Source organism: Glycine soja, chromosome 4 (assembly GCF_004193775.1).
Source record: "Glycine soja cultivar W05 chromosome 4, ASM419377v2, whole genome shotgun sequence".
NCBI lineage: Eukaryota > Viridiplantae > Streptophyta > Magnoliopsida > Fabales > Fabaceae > Glycine > Glycine soja.
In genome coordinates this window covers 50,359,691-50,383,482 of record NC_041005.1, presented here as the reverse complement: position 1 = coordinate 50,383,482, position 23,792 = coordinate 50,359,691, and the positions used below count along the sequence as shown (strand labels likewise).

General features: G+C 32.0%; 3 protein-coding genes across 3 annotated transcripts; 2 read left to right on the top strand and 1 right to left on the bottom strand.

The window, feature by feature from the left end:
* Positions 1-3,386: 3,386 nt before the first annotated feature.
* LOC114410328 (probable inactive receptor kinase At4g23740) lies at positions 3,387-6,924 on the top strand. Its single transcript, XM_028374241.1, has 3 exons — positions 3,387-3,764; positions 4,349-5,668; positions 6,038-6,924. The coding sequence occupies exons 2-3, from the start codon at positions 4,429-4,431 to the stop codon at positions 6,697-6,699; spliced, it is 1,902 nt and encodes a 633-aa protein (XP_028230042.1). The 5' UTR covers positions 3,387-3,764; positions 4,349-4,428; the 3' UTR covers positions 6,700-6,924.
* Positions 6,925-7,922: 998 nt separating this feature from the next.
* LOC114410329 (myosin IC heavy chain-like) lies at positions 7,923-9,948 on the bottom strand. The gene is made up of 4 exons (XM_028374242.1): positions 9,727-9,948; positions 9,309-9,609; positions 8,394-8,452; positions 7,923-8,224 (listed from the first exon to the last, which is right to left on the bottom strand). The coding sequence occupies exons 1-4, from the start codon at positions 9,878-9,880 to the stop codon at positions 8,193-8,195; spliced, it is 546 nt and encodes a 181-aa protein (XP_028230043.1). The 5' UTR covers positions 9,881-9,948; the 3' UTR covers positions 7,923-8,192.
* A 1,502-nt stretch (positions 9,949-11,450) lies between these two features.
* Positions 11,451-14,677, top strand: LOC114410327 (ubiquitin-conjugating enzyme E2 10). The gene is made up of 5 exons (XM_028374239.1): positions 11,451-11,645; positions 11,740-11,818; positions 12,824-12,951; positions 13,335-13,439; positions 14,242-14,677. The coding sequence occupies exons 2-5, from the start codon at positions 11,749-11,751 to the stop codon at positions 14,383-14,385; spliced, it is 447 nt and encodes a 148-aa protein (XP_028230040.1). The 5' UTR covers positions 11,451-11,645; positions 11,740-11,748; the 3' UTR covers positions 14,386-14,677.
* Positions 14,678-23,792: the final 9,115 nt, after the last annotated feature.

The window sequence follows — 23,792 nt, the reverse complement described above, 5'->3', positions numbered from 1 at the left end:
CCAGCTGTATTTATTCCTAACCTACCAATCAATTAATGCGTATTAATTGTTGCATGAACGGGGCATGGCATGGAACCCTTTTTTTTTTTAATTTGAGTTTTTTATTCTTTTTGTGATGACTTGGTAACAGAACGTGGGGAAGGGCATACATGCAAGACCATGCTGCAGAGTGCAGAATTAATAAGGAGGGCAGCGTTTGACCTGTACCATGTCCCATGCATTTGTCATGGCCCCAAGCACCACCCACGAGTCACCAATTATATTATATTACAATAAATGCATGCAAGTTATTTGACTTGTAATGAGGCCACTATCAATTACTACAATTACCTACAGCATCGCCTACCCAGGCCACCCTTTTTTTTATTTTTATTATTAAAAGATTAATTACGTGAATATTATTGCCTAGTTATTATTTTTGGTGGTTACAACGACAACCTATTTTAATCTTTTTCTTATTATTTTGACCTTAGGCAATTGGGAGGGGAGAGCATGTGGCCAACAGTGATATTGTCATAAAAAAATAGAGGCTGACTTTTAATATTTTCATATTTAACTTAGGACAAAAATTCAGGCAATATATTAAGTATTTTTAGTATATATTATCTTTTCATTTAGCTTATTAGGTAAAGGAAGCTATCTTTTAACTTTCTAACAACTCACAAATGACCATTATGCTGACATGCTGTTAATGTTTTACTTAACACTCACAATGGTGAACCCGTTTTAATGAATAACAGATTCTATTTTTCGTGACTGCTTCAGAAGGAAGTACACTGAGATGAACGGAAGTGGAAGAAAATTGTGACTTTCTCAAACTTTTAGTAGCTAAATATATAGAGATTAATTAAACATTTTTATATGCATTTTAGTATCAATAATAATCTCTCCAAGTGCAATATTTGACTCTTAATTTTGTTCACTTGGACTTAATAGATAAGTTTGATACAATAGGTCAACGGCTGCCATTGGTGATAGTAAATGTAATTTGTCTAAAGCGATGTTACATGTATAGGAAATGTGCATGAATAAATTGGTCTTGACAGCGAGGTGCTGCACATATGACAATAGAAATGTGGAATAAACCCTCTTTCTTCCATGGCCTGCTCAACATCATGTACCATGCTGTCAATATCCAACTACCGAATATCAACGTTCTTATGTTTTGTTTGGTGATCATAATAATAATAATAATATTTTTACTGCACATATATAATACCTTGTAACAGCATTGTGTCGGTGGAATTTTTGGGAAGAGTAATAGTACAATTAATCAATTTACATTATATTTTTTTTCATTTTTGAACTATAAAAATATCGATCAAATTTTTATAGTTAAATAGTTTTAATATTCCACTCTCAATAAATAATACCCCGTATAACTAATTTATCTAAAACAATTTGTAATTCAAATAAGGATTAAAAAAATTCATTTTTGAAAACTGATATTAATAATAACAATTGTCAAAATATTGTTAATGTATTTTAAAAATCATACATATAGATTTATAAATATATAATATTCTAATATAAGATAATTAAAGGACTGGATCTATTATTAAGTAATTAGGTCTCAATTTGAATTTTATAATTAGAAAATAATATGATTAAGAGAGCAAGCTCTCTAAGTAATCAGCTAGGTTTCTTACTAGATTGTAAGTCATCAATAAAGTGTATGAATATTTCACGCCTATAAGAGTATATATATAATGAGAGTTATTTAATGAGTTGTTTAAAAAAAAGATTATTTTGATATGTCACGTATGATTTTGAGTGTTGCTTAAAATTGGAGACAGTTATTTATACAAGTAACCTTGTTTAACTTTGCATTAAATACAAGAGAAATATAATATTTATGAACTAAGTAACTTATTAATAAAAATATTTATTGAATAGAAAATTAATTAAGTTACTTGAGGTGAGAATTTCTTATATCAATACCAGTACTAGAAGTGCGCTAACAAAATTAAAGGAATTATTTTTTAAAGAGTATTTAATATATCCTATTAAATACATTCAATTACTTTGGTCCACCGTTCGTTTTTGTCTATTGCTTTGAAACATTTTTTTTTCTATTTGTTATTTTAAAATAACATTAATTACTACTATATTTTTAATCATGCCATATACTTATCAAGAAATAAAGATAAACAATGGTGTAACGAATATTGTTATCATAATAAAAAGAGAAATAAAAAATACATTAAGAAAACATAAATTATCTTGTTATAAATAAGAATATTGATTAAATTCTTAATTTATATGCTATAATTTTAAATGATAAATGAAAAGAAATAATGAGTGAAAAATATTTATGATTCTTCTTATAATATTCATTTACTAGTTCTCTTACTAAATAAAGCATTATGTTTTTACATATTAATTTAATTTAATTTTTCCTTCAATAGTTTTTTTTAAAGTATCAGAAGGGTTAACATAAAAATATTATTAAAAAACATAGCACTACTTAAGAAATAAATAAATATATTTTCTGTTTTCGATAAAATACCTGATTTCTTTTTCAATAAATACTTTACTTTATATATAGTATACTTATTTGTAGCACTTGCCTTGAAGAGATTTTTTCATTACTTCAATTTATTTCATATCATTACCATTTAGTAACAAAATCAATTGTAAATTAAATTTATTTAAACAGTTGCTTAAGTGGCATAGTTATATATAGCAAGTATACAGCCCTGATAATTCTTTGACCGAGTATTTTTTCTTTGGTCGGTTAGAATTTAATGACTCTCCACCATTTAATACTAGAGTGTACTACATGGTCTCTCTGTTTAAAGTAAGTTCAAGTGGTTAGGAGAAATTCTTCTGTCCTCTCTCGTATTGTAGAAAAATCTTAATCTTAATATTCTTAAGTCTTAACTATAGATTTTAACGACGCAAGGGAGAGAAAATGAGTGGTAGAAATGAACAGTGAAGATCTCTTCCTCCACTAATAAAAGGAGGTTGGAATTTTTCAGAAATCAGTGACTAACATTTTTTTTATCCTTGCCTTTGAAATTTGCATTGTTTCTAACAAACAATCCTATAATTGATTCTAGCAATATCCGTACGTAAAATGCGTTACGCCAGCAGGTATTCCCCTTATTTTACCCTAGGAAGGTTATCCGTGAGAGTTAGTGTGCATAGTTGTTTCATTACAATTCATATAAAAATTAATATATAACAATGCATATATAAGCGTGTATATAAAAATATAATACACATGTAAATCTTCATTACGCCAATAAATTATTGGTTCAAATAGTATTAAATTTGATTTAAAATCTCGCATTTGAGTCTTACTAATAAAAAAATAGTAGTTAAAAGGAGATAAGTTACTAAAATTGGTCACCCAAATAGTTGTTTCATTACTCTAAAACGCACTCTTGCATATGCACCCTCCTAATTGTACGGCATAAAATAATATCTAACCTTTGGCTTCTAAATGATTACAGAATGAGTTTCTCTTACTTCAATTGCATGTGGCACTGCTGTTCTCACAAGCAAATACAGCTCATCTTCTATCACTACCAATACACCATCATTGCAAAGACCCCAGTTTAGATTTCCTTCCTCTAACTGCTTCTGAAACAAGATGGACATGTGTCTGACATGGTCCTGGACCTACTTCATGCTTTTCTAGCTAACCCCCCAAATTCATCACTCTTTCTTTGTTCTTGAAGATTCGTACCATGTTTTTGGAGGACACTGTTCTCTTTGTCTTAACTAGTTTGCTGAATTTTGGGATCAAGAAGTGAGTTGTAAGTATTCCATTTTTTTTCTCTTTATGCTAAGTGTGTCAACTGTCAAGTGCTCTCTGCCTTTTAGCTTTTTATCTGTGTTCACTTGGATTAGTTCCAAAATGAAAGCAAAGAACAAACCCAAAATTTTAATATTTTTAATGCTTTTATTGTGCATACACTATACAGATAGAAAATATTTCTGCTATTCATGTTTCTGATTGGTTCCATATAATGGTGTATTTGTCTGCTGTCAAAAAAGTCTTGGTCACCAGCATTTTATTATTGGCTGCCTATTTAACTGACTTTTAGCTTCCAAGTTTAGGTTTGCATCGTTTTTGTTATACTAGTCATTAAGGAAAACCAATTGAGTAGATGAACCAAAAAACATGTTAACAAGGTTAATTTCAAGGTCAAACACGAGCTGCTAATTTTGACTCAACAGACACTTAGTATAATCTTAGTAAAATGCACACGGTACACATACAAACAAGCCCCATACACAATTGTCTTTGGTTCAGGTTTGCGTATGTAACGAAAACACTCCTGTTTATTAATTGTCTAATTAATCCTTCGTTATTTCTAAACTTTGGTTTCTTGTAAAGGTGAACAATATCTTGAGTAGAGACATTATTTAACATCCAAGTTGTGGTGAACTGTTGATCTTCTCTGTTGGAGCCGGAAAATGGACAAGAAGCTGCCCCTCTTGTTCATTTTTTCAGCAGCCTTGGTGATGGAAGCAGTGTTGTTGGTTAGTGTTGTGGCTGAACCAGTGGAAGATAAACAAGCTTTGCTTGATTTCCTTGACAACATGAGTCACTCTCCTCATGTCAACTGGGATGAGAACACTTCTGTTTGCCAAAGCTGGAGAGGAGTGATTTGCAACTCTGACGAGTCCCGAGTCATAGAACTTCGATTGCCTGGAGCTGGGTTGAGTGGTCCAATCTCTCCCAACACCCTCAGTCGCCTCTCGGCGCTTGAGGTTGTTAGTCTTAGATCAAATGGTATAAGTGGCCCTTTCCCTGATGGTTTCTCTGAGCTGAAAAACTTGACCAGCCTCTATCTCCAATCCAACAAGTTTTCTGGGTCGTTGCCATTGGATTTTTCAGTTTGGAATAACCTTAGTGTTGTCAATTTGTCCAACAATTCTTTCAATGGGAGCATCCCCTTTTCAATTTCAAATCTGACTCATCTCACCTCATTAGTCCTTGCCAACAACTCCCTTTCGGGTCAGATTCCTGATCTCAATATTCGTAGCCTGCGGGAGCTGAATCTAGCCAATAATAACCTTAGTGGGGTTGTGCCTAATTCCCTTCTTAGATTTCCTAGTTCGGCCTTTGCCGGTAACAATCTTACATCAGCACATGCACTCCCTCCAGCTTTTCCTATGGAGCCACCAGCTGCCTATCCGGCAAAGAAATCGAAAGGACTCAGTGAACCTGCATTGTTGGGTATCATCATTGGTGCTTGTGTGCTGGGGTTTGTCTTGATTGCAGTTTTCATGATTGTCTGCTGCTATCAGAATGCAGGTGTTAATGTGCAAGCAGTGAAATCCCAGAAAAAACATGCCACTCTGAAAACAGAATCTTCTGGAAGTCAAGACAAAAACAACAAAATTGTCTTCTTTGAGGGTTGCAATCTTGCATTTGATCTAGAGGATTTGTTGAGAGCTTCTGCTGAAATTCTTGGAAAGGGTACCTTTGGCATGACATATAAGGCTGCTCTAGAGGATGCAACCACTGTAGTGGTGAAGAGGTTGAAGGAGGTCACAGTCGGAAAACGAGATTTTGAACAGCAGATGGAGGTGGTGGGGAAAATTAAGCACGAAAATGTGGATGCAGTGAGGGCATATTATTATTCAAAGGAGGAGAAACTCATAGTATATGATTACTATCAACAAGGCAGTGTTTCTGCTTTGTTACATGGTATGTTGAACCTTTTCTCTTACCTAATTAAATTATCTTCAGCTTCTCTCATTTTTCTCAACAGGCAGGCTTACAAACTGGAAATGCATCAAACTTCTTGATAAGTTAAAATCAACTTAGCTTACACAAAAAGCTCTATTCATTTTACCTTCTTATTTTCCTTTTATAAGAAGTTTGCCCAAACAGTGCACAAGTCAGGGAAGCAATTCAGTCTGTCACATAAGTTGATTTTGGTTAATATTCATTTGTTTTCCTAATGCATCTTTCTTATAAGTTATGCTAACTAAGTTAATTGGATCCAATGAGGAGGCTTTCTTCACATATATAATTTTCTGGAAATGGCTAATGTGAGCATGTTGCATTATGCAGGCAAAGGAGGGGAAGGCAGAAGTTCTTTAGACTGGGATAGCCGCTTGAGAATTGCAATTGGTGCAGCCAGAGGCATTGCTTGCATCCACGCTCAACATGGAGGGAAACTCGTTCATGGAAACCTAAAGGCCTCAAACATCTTCTTCAACTCACAAGGATATGGATGCATATCTGATATTGGCTTGGCAACATTGATGAGTCCAATACCCATGCCAGCAATGAGAGCAACCGGATACCGTGCACCAGAAGTAACAGACACACGCAAAGCAACTCATGCATCTGATGTGTACAGCTTCGGGGTGCTGCTACTTGAGCTTCTGACTGGGAAATCCCCCATAAACAGCACAGAAGGTGAGCAGGTTGTCCACTTAGTTAGATGGGTGAATTCTGTGGTTAGAGAGGAGTGGACTGCAGAAGTGTTTGATGTACAGCTGCTGAGGTATCCAAACATAGAGGAAGAAATGGTGGGGATGCTACAAATAGGGATGGCTTGTGCTGCAAGAATACCGGATCAGAGACCAAAGATGCCTGATGTGGTGAGAATGATAGAGGAGATTCGTCGTGTAAATACGCCAAATCTACCATCCACCGAGTCTAGATCAGAAGCTTCTACACCCACCCCTCGTGCAGTTGACATACCTTCTACCTCTGTTCAACAATGAGATTCTTTTGTTCTGCTCAATAGTTGTTAAGATGTAATCAATTCGATCATATTCATAACAGGAGAAATGATATCAATCTAATGGACTTATGGTCCTTGGAAGTTAGTAAAAACAAATTGGTGCTGAGTAATTGGGTCCCTTTGCAAGTGATTATTGTATTGTTATTCATTCTTTCTCAAACATTGAAAAATTTAAATACTAGTTATATATATTATTCGGAGTATAGACACACGATAGTCTAAAAACTACCTCGACAAGTGTTGTCATGAACTGCACATACGACACCTAATACGTTCAGTAATTCCCTCAGACCACTTTGATCGATTAAAACTAGCCATTCTGTCAATGAAAGATTTGTTCCGCTAATCAATATTTTTTTTTATAAAAAAAACACCTTTTCATACTTCATAATTTTTTTTCTTTATATTTGGAGTTCTTATTTATGAATTATTTTTATTACTGTATCTGGTAGAACTTGTTACACCTCAACATGAAGCTAAATTTTCACCAATTTACATTCTGATAAATCAAAACTATACTGTCAATTTAATATTTTTAATAAATGATTCGAAAAATCAATATCCGCCATTCTGTCTAAATTGCTAAAAGGGATAAGAAAAATAACATTGCAGACAACTGCCAGATTTGTTTTATTTTAACGCTCACAGTTTTCCTTAATCCTTATACATGTACTATTGGTGTAAACTTCGATAATAACAAACACAGGGAAAATTTATTAATTCCTCTATATTTGGGGAAAGGGATACAGAATTTTGGGGCCTGCTGATGAACCATGAGGTATGAGCCTTGTTCACAACACTAGAGCTCGTTTGGTTAAATTTTTTGGAAATCACAAAATCCAAACCAACGGTACCACCTATTTGTTGAAGGGGGAAATGCAAAGCATTTTCAACATTTGCAATGTAATTGATAGTTTTGTTTCGTCTGTAAAGACTTAGCACACAATTTCACCATTTGGGTTCACAACTTCAATGATATCAATCCAGTTTGCAACAACTCAGATTAGATGAGGCAAATTGAGACTGAGCCTCTATATTGGGGTGCTGACGCAAGTTAAAGTATATTTAACATCAACATAGTTGGGGATAGTACCATCATAAAAACAAGGTCCACACAAAACGGAGACGGTGAAGGTATTGAATGTAAATGGACTTGGGGGAAGTCGTGAAGTTTAGCAACGAACGGCTAAAGATTAAAAGACTAGAGACAGGAAACAAGCTACATATGATATCGTGTTAGCTTAAAAAATTAGATATAATTCCATTTCATACATCCAGTTGAATCTGGTTTCAGATTGAAACTATATATTTCTGCTCTTCTAAAATTTCTGATAAAAGAATAATAGCGTAATTAATCTTTGGAAAGGAAACACTGTACCAAAAGAACCTTTCCTACACAATCGATTAACAATCATTTCCTGTACGGGTCTCCTACCAAGTTTACAGATGTTATCACGAAAATAGAAAAGAAGTTCACTTCCTCAAAATTCTTGTTTTGACGCCCCCTGAAATATATTAAAAGAGAAAATAAGAGAAGATTCAGAAATATACAGCAGAAAGTACTACAAAACAGAGAAATAAGAAAGCATGGAATAGTAACAGAGATGATAATTCCCCTTCCAAGCACCTACTCCACCTTAAAAAAAACTAAAGGAAAAAAAATTCGCCACACACCTTCAGCTTCCTCAAATTCAATTTCCTTAACCAAGTCAGATGCTGCATTATACTCAAACCTACCAAGGAATTGCAAAACATGTATTTAGTGATAAATTAAATTCAAGAGGAAGTTTCACGACAACTGTTAAAAACAATACTAAGCAGCAAAATTGCTATAAAGACTGCAGAAAACACTAATCAAACTTGTATAAACAATTTTAAACTTGGGGTCAGATAATGTTCCAATAAGGCTTAAGTTATTACAATTCTAACTATCTTATAATTCCTTGAGTCAAGGGATTAGGGAATGCAGTGGTGTTGCAGACATCTGCCATGCAGGTATATACTGTGTGTATACCCAGGTGCCATTTTCATGTACATCAGGACCTACCTTGCGGGAATTAGAATTTCAGAAATGAGATCATGCTTTATAGGAGTCAAGGAATATCTTTAAAATGGTATAACAAAATTACTCAGAATTTCCATTAGCAATGCACCATAATTCTCATACATAATCAATACTTTTATACAGCTACCAGAGTCATACCAGATATAATCCTACATACCTGAGATAGACAAAGACGGAATACTAGGAATAGTACCCAAAAAAAGGGTATTAACATCTCCCTTTAAAGCAGGAATTTCAAAATGAAAGGTTACCAAAAAATTCAATTGTTTGCTAGCATGTATATACTACATTTCTAAACACATTCTGTAGAAATCCTCAGGGAACCATTAGTCCGCTACAAAAATTTTAATACAGGACAGAAAGGCATCACTGTTTTTGCTCCATAGTCTGAGCATTTTTGTGTTAAAACTTGGAAGTGGGGAAGTGCAGGATCCAAACATGCCCCGTTGCTAGATCATGTAAGCAATCACATACGACAATGGATGAAGCAATGAATCGCTGCAATAGCCGAAAATTCAAATTACCTATTGGAAGAAACCACCTCGAGTTCATAAGCTTCAACAAAGGCAGCGACGATTTCATTCTTTCTAGCGCTAGCTATAAGTAAATCATACTCTGTCGGAATTATAACTGCAAGAAAGTTATCACTTAGTTCACTCAGACAAATCTTCTCAACCGCTGCAAGGGCTATCCTCCGCTTAAGCGAATCAGTCTCAGGGTCAACAATGTAAATCGCAAAATCCGTAACCAACAGAATGCGGCATTTCATCTTCCCCGAACCCGTGAACTTCAAAACTCTATCCGCAAATAGAACAATCTGGTCCCCTGAAAACAAAAACATCATTCAGAATTGTAACGCAATATTGACACTGCAACCGCATGCTTAAATTAAAAGACACGAAATTAAAAATTAATAATGGAATAAGAGTAAGTCATTTTAACCTTGCTTGTTCAAAAGCTTCATCAAGTAGGGGTGAGAAGGGACGTCAATGTAGTCCCGTTTACGGAGCTGAGAGGAATCAGCGTCTGGAACGTCGTCGTTTTTGGGAACGTCGTCGTCGTTTTTGGGATCGTCGATTTGGACCCGCCTTGACATTCTCAACCGTGTTTGCCAAAACAGAAAGAAACGTTGAGAATTTGAGATGGGAGTGGTTACCTTATGAGTTGAGATCAATGAGCCAACTCGCCCGCGTTCAACCGTGTGTTGGCCCCACCCAGCTGGCACTAGCTCATTATTTCTAGTGCTCACTTGTGTGGATTTTTTTTTTTTAGGGTATTGGTAACGAGTATATTTGGTTACATTGATTAAGAAATGAAAATCAAAAAATATTTATTATTTAAAATATAAATGTAAAAAAAGTTATGAAAACTATAGTTTTTCGTATTTTAAATAATTTTTTTTAAAATTTCTTAACTAATATTCTAAATACATTAATTATTATTTGTCTTTTTTAATTACATGCATAATTTATACGAAATATAATTAAAAATAATTTTTTGTTGTAAAATACACAAGAAAAATTTACCCAACTCTTTCTATCTGTGGCAGTTACCTTCCGCAGTATGATTTCTACTTCATATCAAAATCCACTGATTTGTAATAATAATTGCATTGAAATAGAAGTTTCTAGACCAGGATAACACGTGGATAGCGTAGAAAATTAAGAGCACATGCTTCATATGGAAAAGAAAAGAATGAAAAGTAGAGAACGATGTATGGATAAATTGTACTAATTTTATTTATTTTAAATAATTAAAATGAAAATAATATTTAAAGCGAATTTACGGATTAAAAGCGAATCTTAATTGCTTAAAAACGTATTAAATTATGTTAGATTTATAGATATTGAATACGTAATATCTTTTTTTTTACCTAATGATTTTATTCCTTACCTTTTTATGGTACATGCATCTATCAATAAAATTCAATAATGCATGGGCAAGCAGAAAGTTTTAATGTTTTAATAATTATGTACCGTTCGTACTAGTATAGTAGTGTTGTAAATTATATTTCTCACTCTAACATCTAATTTTGATTTATTAAACATATTATAATTATAATTATTTAAAATGAATATGATAAAACTAAAATTACGTCTTTTATCGTTGACCGAAAACATAAATTGATAAAGATAAGGTGCCAAATAAATGAATATGATAATTTTAATTAATTGTCACTAAAATGAATTAAAGAAAGAAGACATCATCATGTTACTAGGAAATATAACCCATAAATTATTATAAAATGATAATGAATTGCATATTTAGATTATCATATTCAATGTTACTACAATCTACGTTAACAAGTTTACATAAAAAATATTTAAATGATATAATAAAAATTATGGATGGGTTAAAAAAGATGAGAACACGGTTAGGCATAGACAGTTGATATTGAATTAGTTTATTTAAATTTATTTATTAAAACAAAAACTTATTTTAATAAAATAAATATATTTTTTAATATATTTATTTTAAAATTTAAACAAATTCACCATGTAAGAAAAATAGAAGGAAAGAAAGAAAGATGGTTCCTTTTGGGGTGCCACCTTTTGACCTCGGCCTTGGCCCTTGGGTAGGAAAAAAGGAAAGGGTTTCGTACAGAAAACGCCAAGTAAGGGACCCACAACCGCTCTATTTGGGAAAGTAATATACATATATTAATTAATAAATTAAGGGGAAAAAAGGAACAATAATAATAGCAATAACAATAGCAACGAGAAAAAATTAACGAGGGAGGGGAGAAGAGAAAGAAGGAAGGAGACATTTATAAAAAGCTCTTTCCCTTCCCCTAAATCCCTCACACTCATTCCATTTTTACCTTTCTCTCTCGCTCGCAAACGCAAATAATAAAAAACAAGGTAATCATCATACCTATCCACCGAGATCTATTCATCTCTTTTATGTTTCGTTGCGTTGTGTTTAGGTTCTGATCTGATCTTTGATTTTCTTTAGGTTTTAGCCATGGCATCGAAGCGGATCTTGAAGGAACTCAAGGATCTCCAAAAGGATCCTCCTACCTCATGCAGCGCCGGTATTTTGTTTTGTGATTTTGGTTTTGATGCAAGTACTTTATACGATCCATGATTTTCTATCGCGGAATGATCGTGTATAATGTTTTGGGAATTCGGACAATTTTTTAGCCGTTCGTAGATTATACTTCCGCTTAGGGTAACAGAGTGATCTAAGCATGACTTGGTGACGCTAAAGCTGAATCGGTTGTGCTGATTTTGTGTTAAAAATTAAGATGTGTGTACATGTATGAGGGACTTATGATGATCGGGTGGTTTTATGTGGATTGCTCAACAAATTATTGTGGACTTCTGTGTTATTCTTCCTTTTCATTTAAGCCTTACATGGTTTTTTTTTTTTTTTTGCTTGATAAATGATAATGTTATTGCCAGGATCATGCCTCTGTTACGCGCTACCTTGCTTGTGCGTTTCATAAGCAAACTTGCAATAAAGAATTTCGAATTACCGCCGTTGAGGACTGATTAGTGTTGCATTTGTACATGTTGTTCTAATGTTGTTACCATCTTAGTGTGATCCAACAATCTCTGTGATCATTAATGTCCGGCACTATTATAACTCTTATTTCTCATTTGGATCTCTGCTTGTGCTGTTCTGTAACTTTATTGGAGGGTGATTGAAACTAATTTCTCTCCGAAGTCACTTAATATCTCTTTTAAGATTTTCATATGACCTCTATTTATTGGTAGACAGACAATTAATGTTATAATTCTTATGTGTATTTGGATTGGTTTATTTTGAAGAGTTGTATTATATCGTAGCTTCCTAATCATGTTGCTTTTCTTTAAGTTATAAAATATAGTTGGATAAAACTGTGTTCTCGTCCATATCGGCAAGCTATAAGCCTACCGATTGAGAGGCATGAGAAACTATTCTGTGCGTATTTATTTTATTAGGAATAGGAATCTGTCCAGTATAGTTATGTGGTGTTGTCATTTAGTAGTAGAAGAACTTTGTGCTTATCCCATATTTGTTCTGTTTTTTTTTTTTTTTTTCCAAAACGTTGTAGGTCCTGTTGCTGAAGACATGTTTCACTGGCAAGCAACAATTATGGGTCCTCCAGACAGTCCTTATGCTGGAGGTGTTTTCCTAGTCACTATTCATTTCCCTCCAGATTATCCCTTTAAGCCACCCAAGGTTTGTATTTATTGAGGTTTCTATTTCTGTAATGTTTCTACATTTCCTTTAATTCTGTACCAGTTTTTTTTTAAAAAAAATTATGTCATGATACATTTTTCCCACTTATTTGGATTATTTGGAGGTTTTATGTTCTAAGAGATCCTTTTAGTAGTGAATGTTTCTTCTTTGAAACACTCATTTCTTAACAAGAATTAAATTTTAATGTTTGGTCTCAATTTTCAAAAGCAGGACAAAATCCAGCATTTATATTGTTGAAAGATTTAATGAGAATTTTTCCTTCTGTGTATATATAAAAACAATCTATATTGTATGCCATCATGAACACTGTAGAATTCCTTTGATGATCTTGTGTATACTCATCGATTGTGAATGTCTTTCAGGTTGCATTCAGGACGAAGGTATTTCACCCAAATATAAATAGCAATGGAAGCATTTGCCTTGACATATTGAAGGAGCAGTGGAGCCCTGCGCTAACTATTTCAAAGGTATGTTTCTTGATTATTTTACATCAGCTTTTATTCCGTAAACTATGTTTTAATCATGCCTCCAATGTAAACCATCTAAACTTAGATGTGACAATTTCACAGCTTTCATGACCAACAACATTTTAGGGTTAACTAAGTTTTTAGTCCCTAAACTTTTTCAAAAAAAACTTTTGCTTGTATTTATTTAATGACATTTCAAGGACTAAAAACTGAAATTTTCAAAAGTTTAGGGACTAAAAACCTTAATGGAGAAAAGTTGAGGGACATTGACCAGTCAAACAAAAGTTTAGGGACTAAAAACCTTAATGGAAAAAAGTTAAATGACCTTAACCAGTCAAACAAAAGTTTAGGCTCATGATTCTAATAATTTGTATTCAATTTTGATGTATAAGGCTATAAGTTTTTTAAGTTATGTAATCATATGTCTCTGCCTCAAAAGATGTTTGACCTCTTGGAATTTAGTATTGTAGTCAAATTTTTTTATGATATATTAACACAGAATTGAAAGATGGTGTAAAATCATTTTCATTGTTAGTAGACAAACTTAAAATCATTGTATTTCTCTGAAATGAATTATGAATGGCTGATTTGCATGAAGTTTGCAACTATATTGTTAATTTTGAGTAACTCATGGAAGGGGACCACTATATGTAGCTTGATAGCTGATTCTTTCAAGCAGTCAGGCAGTTATGTAGCTCTTGCAGTTGGAGTTTTAACCATCACCAGTCTTAAGTACTCCTTATTCAGAACAAGATGTTAAATTGCAACTAAGCATTGTTTACTTTGTCTTTTACATGTTTAGGTGTTGCTCTCAATTTGTTCCCTGTTGACGGACCCTAATCCTGACGATCCTTTGGTCCCTGAAATTGCCCACATGTACAAGACAGACAGGAACAAGTACGAGTCAACTGCCAGAAGCTGGACCCAGAAATATGCCATGGGTTAAGTGACCTTGTGGTATGTTTGAGGGAGAGCCTTTCTACTCTCAGTGTTTAGGCCTCTCAGCCCTTGTAGGAATATTTGTCGTTTTAAATCATGATTAAGGCCCCTCCAGTTGAAGATGAATGGGGGAAAACGTTTCTCCTGCTGTTTGTATTGCAAATGTTCATGGTAATTTAGAACAGTGAAATGTTGCCCCAATTAAATGTTATGCTCAAGTTTTTAACCGTTCTATTAAGTGCCATTTCATGTTTTTCTTTTGTCATTTATGAACTTAAGCCTTAATTTAAGAGTTGCTCATCACCTGGTAGTTTTTGACCCTTTGTTCAAACATCTGGCGCGGATCAAATATAAGTTTAGTTGGATTCTCTAAAGTGAGGTAGGTGTTTTAAAAAATTTAGTGTAAAATTCTAAGTTATGACTGCTGAATGCTATTAAGAAAATTAGGAGGGTAAATTATCGTATATTCATCATCTATTACACCAGTTTTTAATATAATCTTTTGATACCACCAAGCGTGTTCCAGACAAAAAAAAAATTCTAATCTCTGATTAACAACTTTTTACTTTCTGAAAATGTACCTTTAATTACATCTGATTTACAACATTTAGTTCTATTCATATTGCTTATTATTGTTATAATGTGTTTATGATATATTATATTATCAGCTTGCCCTTTTCCCCCGGAACTCTGCTAGTTCTATTCTGCTCTTGCTATTTGTTACTTCGCTGCTGCTCGCCCCTGCGCAATCCGTTATGTATGATTTGTTTTGTTTTCTTTCATTCCGTGTGATTTGTTTGTTTGTTTAATTTCTATACTCTATCAAATAACAATCTCTAATGTTTTGGGCTTTTGGCCCAAAGATCTCGATTCAAAGATTCATAAATTTTATGCATGCTTAGAGAAATCTAATAAGAGACACTTATAAGGAGACATTAAGGTATCTCAACATTTTTTGTTGCTGGATGTAATTATGTAAAAAAAAATGTAAAAACAATCAATTGACTAATAAAATATGCACCAAAAAAATGACTAACAAAACAAATGAATCACAGAAGGTTCAAAATTTTAGAAAACCACCTTTGAGCATCCTTTACATGATAACAGTTGCTTAAATTTATAACGATGTCTCTTTAAAAAAAGCAAGTAATTTCAATAGTTGATATTTCAATATATTCATAATTTATTCTGTATATATGCAAAATATCAATGATTAATTTTTCATTGACTATTAAAATTACTTTATCTTCTAAAGTCTAACAGTGTGTTTAGATAACTCACAAAATCATGGTGACACCATGAAAAAGTAGAAGCAATTTTTTATTATTATCTTCACCATGAAAATTTAATTAATTATTTTTCACCATGAATATAATTCAAACAAGTCTTAAATTGAGTTACTTTAGATGAGCCAAATCCAATTTTATACATTTCTTTTTTTATTAGTTTATATAAATTAATGATACATCATATTTTTATTAATTATTAAAATAAATTATGAGATAAGAAACTTAATTTAAATATTAAAAAGGTTAAATGTAAACAATTAAAATTAGGAGAATTGAAGTCATACATGAACGGAAATATAAAAACATAAGGCACGGTTAAGCTATAGGGTAATTTTATGTAACTTCCTCAATGAAAGAAGAGAGAAGTTGGACGGGCCCACTGTTTACTTTTTCGGCTCAGGGCCCATGGTAAACTGAACTCCAGACAAAGCATTTTGTTTATTTGGACTACCTTTACGTAAGCAGTGCAGCAACGTTCTAATTCAACTGACTTTCAATAAGTGCAGGAAGCAATTGATGGAGGTGTAAGAATCAATTGCCCTAAATAATCAATCTTAAGGGGATTGCTATTGGTCCCATTGCAATTGGTTTTGGTCCCTATTAAGGGGTTGCTCCCCTTTTTGTATCCCAAAAATGCCCTTTTAGCGAAATTATAATTCTATTGAATAAGAATCATGATTCTTGTATATTTTTTTTTTGTGTCCTCCTTTATCACAACGAAATCGTGATTTTATTATATAATGTATAACAAAATTATGATTTTATTATATATTTTTATCAACCCAAACATAACAATAGACTTTTGATTCTATTGTTGCTTTTCTGGCACTCCTTAACACAATATAATTGTGATTTTATTGTTAAATTTATTTTTCACAATACAACGGAATCATAATTTTATTGAGGTGAAAAAAAAAATTAAACAACAAAATCTATATATTGTTATACTGTTTTCTCAACACCAAAAGAATTGAAAGAGGGAGGTCACAAATGGTTGGGAGAGAAGGAGATGGGGGCGAAAAGGTGGGGGGACACGGCAAGGAGAAGTGGGAGAGGAGGAGAAATTTAAAGTTGAGGGCAAAGGGATATTTTCACAATAAGGTATGGACCAAAAGCAATATTAATAGGATCGATAGTAGCACCCTCATCTTAAACGGGTTTGGTTTACATCAACCCCACTTTGGATCCTAATCCTATAGTGAAGTTATTTTGAATTCTGAAAGAAAATTTTGGCAAATGTAAATTCACAAAATTTGTCAATAGTATGTTTCTGCTCATTTACAGATTTATCAAACAGTTCAATTACTCTCTCACCTGCATTGCCTGGCAATGTCAGGGGAGGTAGATGAAAACTTAGCCTGCGGCCAACATATATAAAATTCTGCACAAAGTTCTGCAATAACATTGGTGTAATATTAAATACCTCTTTTATTTGTTTTTATATCACTGTTGCTAAAGTAAAATATCATAGATGTAATTCTTTGAGCAGTTAAGTGGTATATATACTTGTTTTAAAACTTATTTTTATGTTAAAATTTTCGGTAGTAATTTTTTTTTTACAATAGCGTTTGTACTTAAATCTTGCGCGGAAATACATCTTCCTCCATACCGATGTTTTCCTCTCCAAAGCAAAACAAGTATAGTTACGGGCATTACTTGTTTGGGAAAATTTTATCATAATTTATAACGTCAGTTGCGTGTGTATGTTGTATGCATATTAAACTTAATTAACTAAAAATATCTCTAGAAAATTTAAGATAATTAGATAGTTTTTAGAAAATAATTAAAAGTATTTTAATATATTTTCATAAAAAAATGCTTGGATGATCTTTTTAGTTTTAAAAAAAATACTTTGGTCCTCAAAATTTGTTGACTAACAATAGGCAACGTGCCATGTCATTTAAATGGTGAAAGGAGCAATAGGGAGACAATGAAAATTATTTTATGTGAGTCCCTACTTCCAAAGGACTAAGAACCTAATAAAGGTCATCAAATATATAATATATAGTATAATTATATAAAAACAAGATAGCTACATTCTGTCGGCGACATCAAATGACACCCGCCATAATAGCCGGAATTGCCCCTCGAACCACCCATGGGTGGGTTGTATGCTGTTTGCATTAACTAGATCAACTTCTGCATGTAGATAGAGTTTCAGTTAATCAAACAAGATGAGTTCAGCATAGTGCATAAACAAAGCAAAAATTATGTTTGTTGTTTCGGTTGAACAAGTTATAAATTCTAATTAAAATTTTCATTTTGACATAACATCTTTCAACTTTTATATTATTAATTGTTTAATGATGTACAAGATATACTTAGCTGATGAAAATTAACAAAATTGAAATATTTAGATTATGTCAACCTAAGCGCCTTAATTCGCTTTCTGCCACTGTGTAGTAATTAGTCTTTTGCAAGAAATAAGTGATTTTTCATTCAATCCTGTATCATCCAAACACCTCTTCCCTAAATTTTGTCTTGGCGAAAAAAAAAACAGAGATAATTTCACTTAATTAATTTTTCAAACATTAGCCTAACCTAATCATGGTCTACCCAATGACTGAGCTGATTTGATATTTAAACAAAATGTATAAAATGAGCTATTATGCATAGTTAAGCAGAACAATATAAATATATTATCATATTATGTAAAGCATATTTAAGTCAGAAGAGTATTTTATTATATTTATGGATGAAAAAAGAAAGTATTTTAAAAAGTTTATTAGTTAAAATTCACAAGCTAAAAGGTAATATTTTTTCATAAAAGTAATAATTGTAAGAGTAATTATAAAACCAATATATTCTAATAGACTCTTTTTATCAATTCAAAATTTCATATGTGCTTATATAAAATATGACAACTTATAACATATATGAGTTTACTTCATGAGATTTTGTTTCCATGTATATAATTTTGGACATTTAATCATAAGAAAAAAAATCAAGTAAAAATTATTATTTTCTTTGGTTGGCATATATGTTAATTTTTAGCAGTTAAATAAATAAATAAAATACCAAAATCCTCTTTTTATCCTGTGCATAACACGGTTAAAAACTAGTGAGTATAAAAGTGGGCGTACGATTGATCTTCTGGCATGTTTGGCTTTTAGGTCTCACAGCTTGATTAGTAATTTACTTTAGCTTCATCATCGGCCCCTTGTCTGTATTATAATACAGACAATAATATAAATATGGTGTGTGCTCTTTCTTTCTTTCTTTTTTCTTTGCTGAATGTGCGTACTGATTTAATACATAATAATTAAAAATACAAACTCTGATTAAAAAAGTATCTTTGAAAAAATAAAATGATTAGGAAATAACAACCATGATTTTTTCCTTAAGTACATAACTTACCATTTTATAATATATAATGAAATCTTATAAAAAATATTTTAGAATTCTTAAGTACGCATAAAAGATCTACCAGGAGACATTTTCTATATAATCTAACACTTCCTCGAGTTAAAGTTTCTTAAATTTATAATTTATAACAATTAAACACAATAAAGGAAAGTAATAACAAAATCTAGTCTTGTCTCCATATAAACCTTGAAAAAACAACTTTAAAAGATTACATAGAATTGAAGTTATATGCTTTAAAAAATTATATAAAAAAATTATCATAAAAATTTGCAATTATAATGCTTTGAATAAAGTAATTAACTTATCCAAATATATACTTTAAAAAAATTATTTGTTGAAATAAAAAATTGCAATGCTTTAAATTGCAGTATTAAATAGGAACATGTGTATGTTATTCGTGTTTATATTTCATGTGTGAGTAGTTAAAAATAGAGTGCATTATTTCAATATTTAAATGTATTTATTTGTTGAGATATATATAATTTAAATTGAGATCTTCAATAAGAATACGTATGGGTTATTGTGTTATATTTCATGTGTGAGTAGCTAAAATATTTGATGTTATTTTAATATTATATAAAACGTATTTATTATTTTTCTCTTATATAATAGCAAATTATAAGCAACAAATTTAAGCTAAAAAATTAATTGAATATGTAGTATTAGTTGATCCTTGTTCATTAATATGTATTTACGCTGTTGCATTGTATTTATAGGTATTATGTCTCCTTGCTATTCGTGAAAAATGATAAGTACCTTAATAATGTAACAATGATACGGTAGAGCCTATATACATATACATACGGTGGGAATTCAAACTCCAATTTCCTTGTGCTTATTTTATATATATGCTGCTGTTCAGAAAAAGCCAAGACATAACATAACTTTTCCGACTATATCAACAATTTGAGTGTTTAAATATCTAGGGACATCGTGACCCATGTCGTGTATGTTTCTATATTTTCTTTAATGAGTGTGGGTACTCAATATCTCATTTTTATACTTTTATAAAATACAATAACATTATTATTAATCTAGAGCAAAATATTAATTTTTTATAAAAAACAATTGACATAAGTAGTAGTAATTTGTGTCTTTAATGAACTGGTTTAAAGTTCAAATCCTGACTAACCCTTATATATGAAATAATTCATTATCAAATATATATATATATGGTGCAAATGGGTCGTGCCCACGAGTGGGTTCCGAGAGAGAACAAGGCCCCTGAAAACCCGGATGATTAATTAGAAAAAAACTAAAACCCAAATACCTAATCTCAGTTCCATAAACTGCTAGTGGCCTTGTCTCTTGTGAGGACAGGCCCACAATGCACGGTTGAATTTTCGCTACCTGAATTTCTCTCATCAGTCGAATTTTACTTGTCATTTGAAGTCATCACTTTGGGTCAATGCATGCAGTTCCTTAGCTGGAACTGTCGACAATTATAATTAACATTTATATAATCTATGCCATTATTATTTTTAAGAGCTGTAATCTATGCCATTAATAGTATGATCATCTAGATTTTATATAGCTTATCACTTGAAATTATTGATCAGAACAATTAAATGAGGAATGAAGTTGGTTCTCATGCAACCCACTCAAAAATTCTAATAATAATGGTGACTAATTAAATGAATTTTGACAAGTTTGAAGTGGGAATTGAACCAACTTTTTTTTGCCGAGACAAGAAAAGGAAAATCACATGTCTTGCAGTTTATAGCTAGGAAACGGCATATATACATACAATATGCTTTTATAAGGGAATAGAGCTTGGTTCATTTAGGCAATTAATTCCCAAACACAAAACCAGAAACCATGAAGGAAAGCACGAGCAAGTTATGCTTTTGCAGGACAGGTTTTTTGGACTTGAGCTTATCCTCTACCAAATCCCCTTATTCTCTGTGTTCACTTTCAATTTGTCTTTCTTTCGTTTTGTTCTTTGTTACCACTTTCCTTTTTTTCATTTCAATTTTTCCTTTTTTTTTGCCTCTTTTCCCTCCTCTTGTAATTAACCAAAATAAACATCACAATATTCTGTGTCTGTAACCAAACCCAATTTCTAACATATCCGTTATTATTATTGAATGATGATGGGATTAAAGTTTAGTGAGAACAAAAGCATGTTCCTTCCACCACCCCCATTTTGAGGCAGAAAATTTTGGATTGCCACCAAATCCTCGCCATTCTGCCTATTTTTCAGAGCAGATTGTTGGGATTCCAAATTCCAAACCAATCAACACAAAATCCTAATCAACACCCCCCTCCCTCCCCCCAAGAAAAGAAACATAAAAATTCAAAAGCCCAAAGGTACCATATTCAACCCTTTTCTCTTATGCTCTTTCTTGGAATTATGGTTGTTACATCATACCAATAATTAATTATTATACAACTAGTTAATTAGAGTGATACTAATATCTTAAATAAGAGGTTGAATTTAAATCTTATGAATAAATAATATAATTAAAAGAAAATTCTTTACTAAAAATAATCAATATATTTTCTAACTGAATTATCAATAAATTATCAATAAAATCAATAGATATTTTACGCTAACTAATGTTCTAATGACCCAAAATATTAATAATTAATTATTATTTATTAGAAAAATAGATGTCATGCACAGTGTTCACCATCACTATGAGTACAGGTGCCACTCACAAACGGAGCCGATAACCGGTAATAAACGGTGAATTGTCAGTGGGGCCAACCGGTTCAACGTTCACCCCTTATGTGTCTTCTAGTCTCGAGACAAATCCTCCATGCGACCATGTTTCTCTACTTTCATTTTGCAGTTGCAGCCTTTACCACACTCCACACTTCATCCCTCATTTATCTCTACAGTGCGCACAACTATATTTAAAACAATATATTATGCAAACCGTATTACTATGCAATGCACTGCATGTTAGACATTAATACCAACCAAACCTTGAATTTAAATATATATTTACTAAGTAAATGAAATCTTCCTAAGATCACTTACATATGATACGTGCATGTCAAAGCCGTTACAGCATTTTTTTTATGGGAAGGAATTGCTATCAAGGATGCTTTGATAAGATAAACCAGACGCGATCTTTTCTAGATCAGACAAAAAAATAATAGTTTTATACTATACAAGGCAAAATAAAAATAGTACAAACTTTTAGAAAAATAATTTTTAGTTGAACCGATTTTTGATGATTTTTAGCAATAGGAAAAATATTTGCACATTAAAATTTTAATGGGAAAAAGTAATTCAGTATAAAAAAATTTCTGTGTGTTTCATCAGATGTTGTAATAAATTATGTGTGAGACTAAGTGCAACTCAAAGACTGGTATCTTCGTCTTGATATATACATGCATTCAGCAGCACACGTCCCATACACGTCTCTTTTTGCATTAGTAAATTTGGAATAATGCTTACAAGATATTTTTATTTAAGTAACTTAAACTCCATAGAGAGGCACGTGATCTGCTTGAGCATAAGTTAATCTTTCATCCTCAGTCAATACATTAAAAAAAACTTCAAACAAACCCAACATATAAAGCAACCAGCAATTTGCTTTTATATGCCCCCCCTTCCAATTCCGTATACAAATTGCATATGCAAAGCATATTACCTTTGATTTAAAGCTTGAACGTAGCATCTACTCTAATAATATTAATGTTTATGTGATGCTCGCTGGAATAATCTGATGGTATATGTGTAAAAAGTTAAAGTAGATATTTGGAAAATTTTCTTAAAGTTTGATCTCATTAATTTTTATATTTATGTAAGTTATTGAACTAGAGAGGTTTGATTTGTGACAATATTCCATCTAAATATATGTACAAAGGTAAATGAATAGGTAAAATCACTACGAATTTGTATAAAACCGAATGTGTATGTGTGTGTAAATATGGCTATGATATTTAATTCTAGAAGTAAAAAAATCAAATAACCAATGGCTCTTTTGGAGGAATGGATCGTTAGCTTATGAGAATTAAATATTAGTCCATATTTGTGTTTGTAGTCGCAAATGAAAGTGATGATATACTCCAATGGCTCTTTTGGAGTAATTCACAAATAATTAATTACCTCTAATTAAAAACAATTACTGTATTTTTTTCCTTTACTTTAAACTTATAAATGTGAAATTTAGACTCCATAAAACCGTAAAGTATAAATTTTGAGAACAAAGTGTGGCTGCTTGTAATTGTTAACTAAAACGGTTAAGCCATTGAACTTGTCATTGCATATTTGCATGGCAATTAGGGAAAAGAGAGAATGTGATGGACAGGTGAGATTTCAGATATAAAAAAACTTGTTGTTTGGCTGAAAACTATCATCACAGATTTGACTGAATATTTGCGGTTTATTATGTGAGCCTACTAATTCGTCTATTGATTGTAGATCTCATTTTCAAATTCATTAATTTGGGGTATATTAGTAAAAGGGAGACAGTTAAGGAAGGGCTCGATGATGACTGGGCTATTAGTTGTAGTTTGGTTTATTGGACTCCATAGAATGAGATTATTTTGTAGGGACAGCACTTGAATATGCTGAGTAAGTGTTGGAACTTATACAAATTAGATCTTGGTCATGGTTATTGGTTAATTATCTTTAAACTTAGTTTTTGTTCTCTGTGGATTCACAATCCTTTTTTTATGTTGAAAGTCGTGTGTGCAAATGAGTTTGAACCTTTTGTAATTCTTTTGTTTTGCGAGTTTAGAGTACCTCCCGTACGTACTCTTTATTAAATAAACTTTATGCTGATAAAAAAAATACAATTAA

Coding starts and splice junctions, on each gene's coding strand:
- LOC114410328 (XM_028374241.1), top strand. CDS start 4,429: ATGGACAAGAAGCTGCCCCTCTTGTTCATTTTTTCAGCAGCCTTGGTG. Junction 5,669..6,037: donor TGTTTCTGCTTTGTTACATG/GTATGTTGAACC, acceptor TGCATTATGCAG/GCAAAGGAGGGGAAGGCAGA.
- LOC114410329 (XM_028374242.1), bottom strand. CDS start 9,880: ATGTCAAGGCGGGTCCAAATCGACGATCCCAAAAACGACGACGACGTT. Junction 9,610..9,726: donor GAAGCTTTTGAACAAGCAAG/GTTAAAATGACT, acceptor TTTTGTTTTCAG/GGGACCAGATTGTTCTATTT. Junction 8,453..9,308: donor GAGGTGGTTTCTTCCAATAG/GTAATTTGAATT, acceptor ATTCCTTGGTAG/GTTTGAGTATAATGCAGCAT.
- LOC114410327 (XM_028374239.1), top strand. CDS start 11,749: ATGGCATCGAAGCGGATCTTGAAGGAACTCAAGGATCTCCAAAAGGAT. Junction 11,819..12,823: donor TCCTACCTCATGCAGCGCCG/GTATTTTGTTTT, acceptor AAAACGTTGTAG/GTCCTGTTGCTGAAGACATG. Junction 13,440..14,241: donor CTGCGCTAACTATTTCAAAG/GTATGTTTCTTG, acceptor TTACATGTTTAG/GTGTTGCTCTCAATTTGTTC.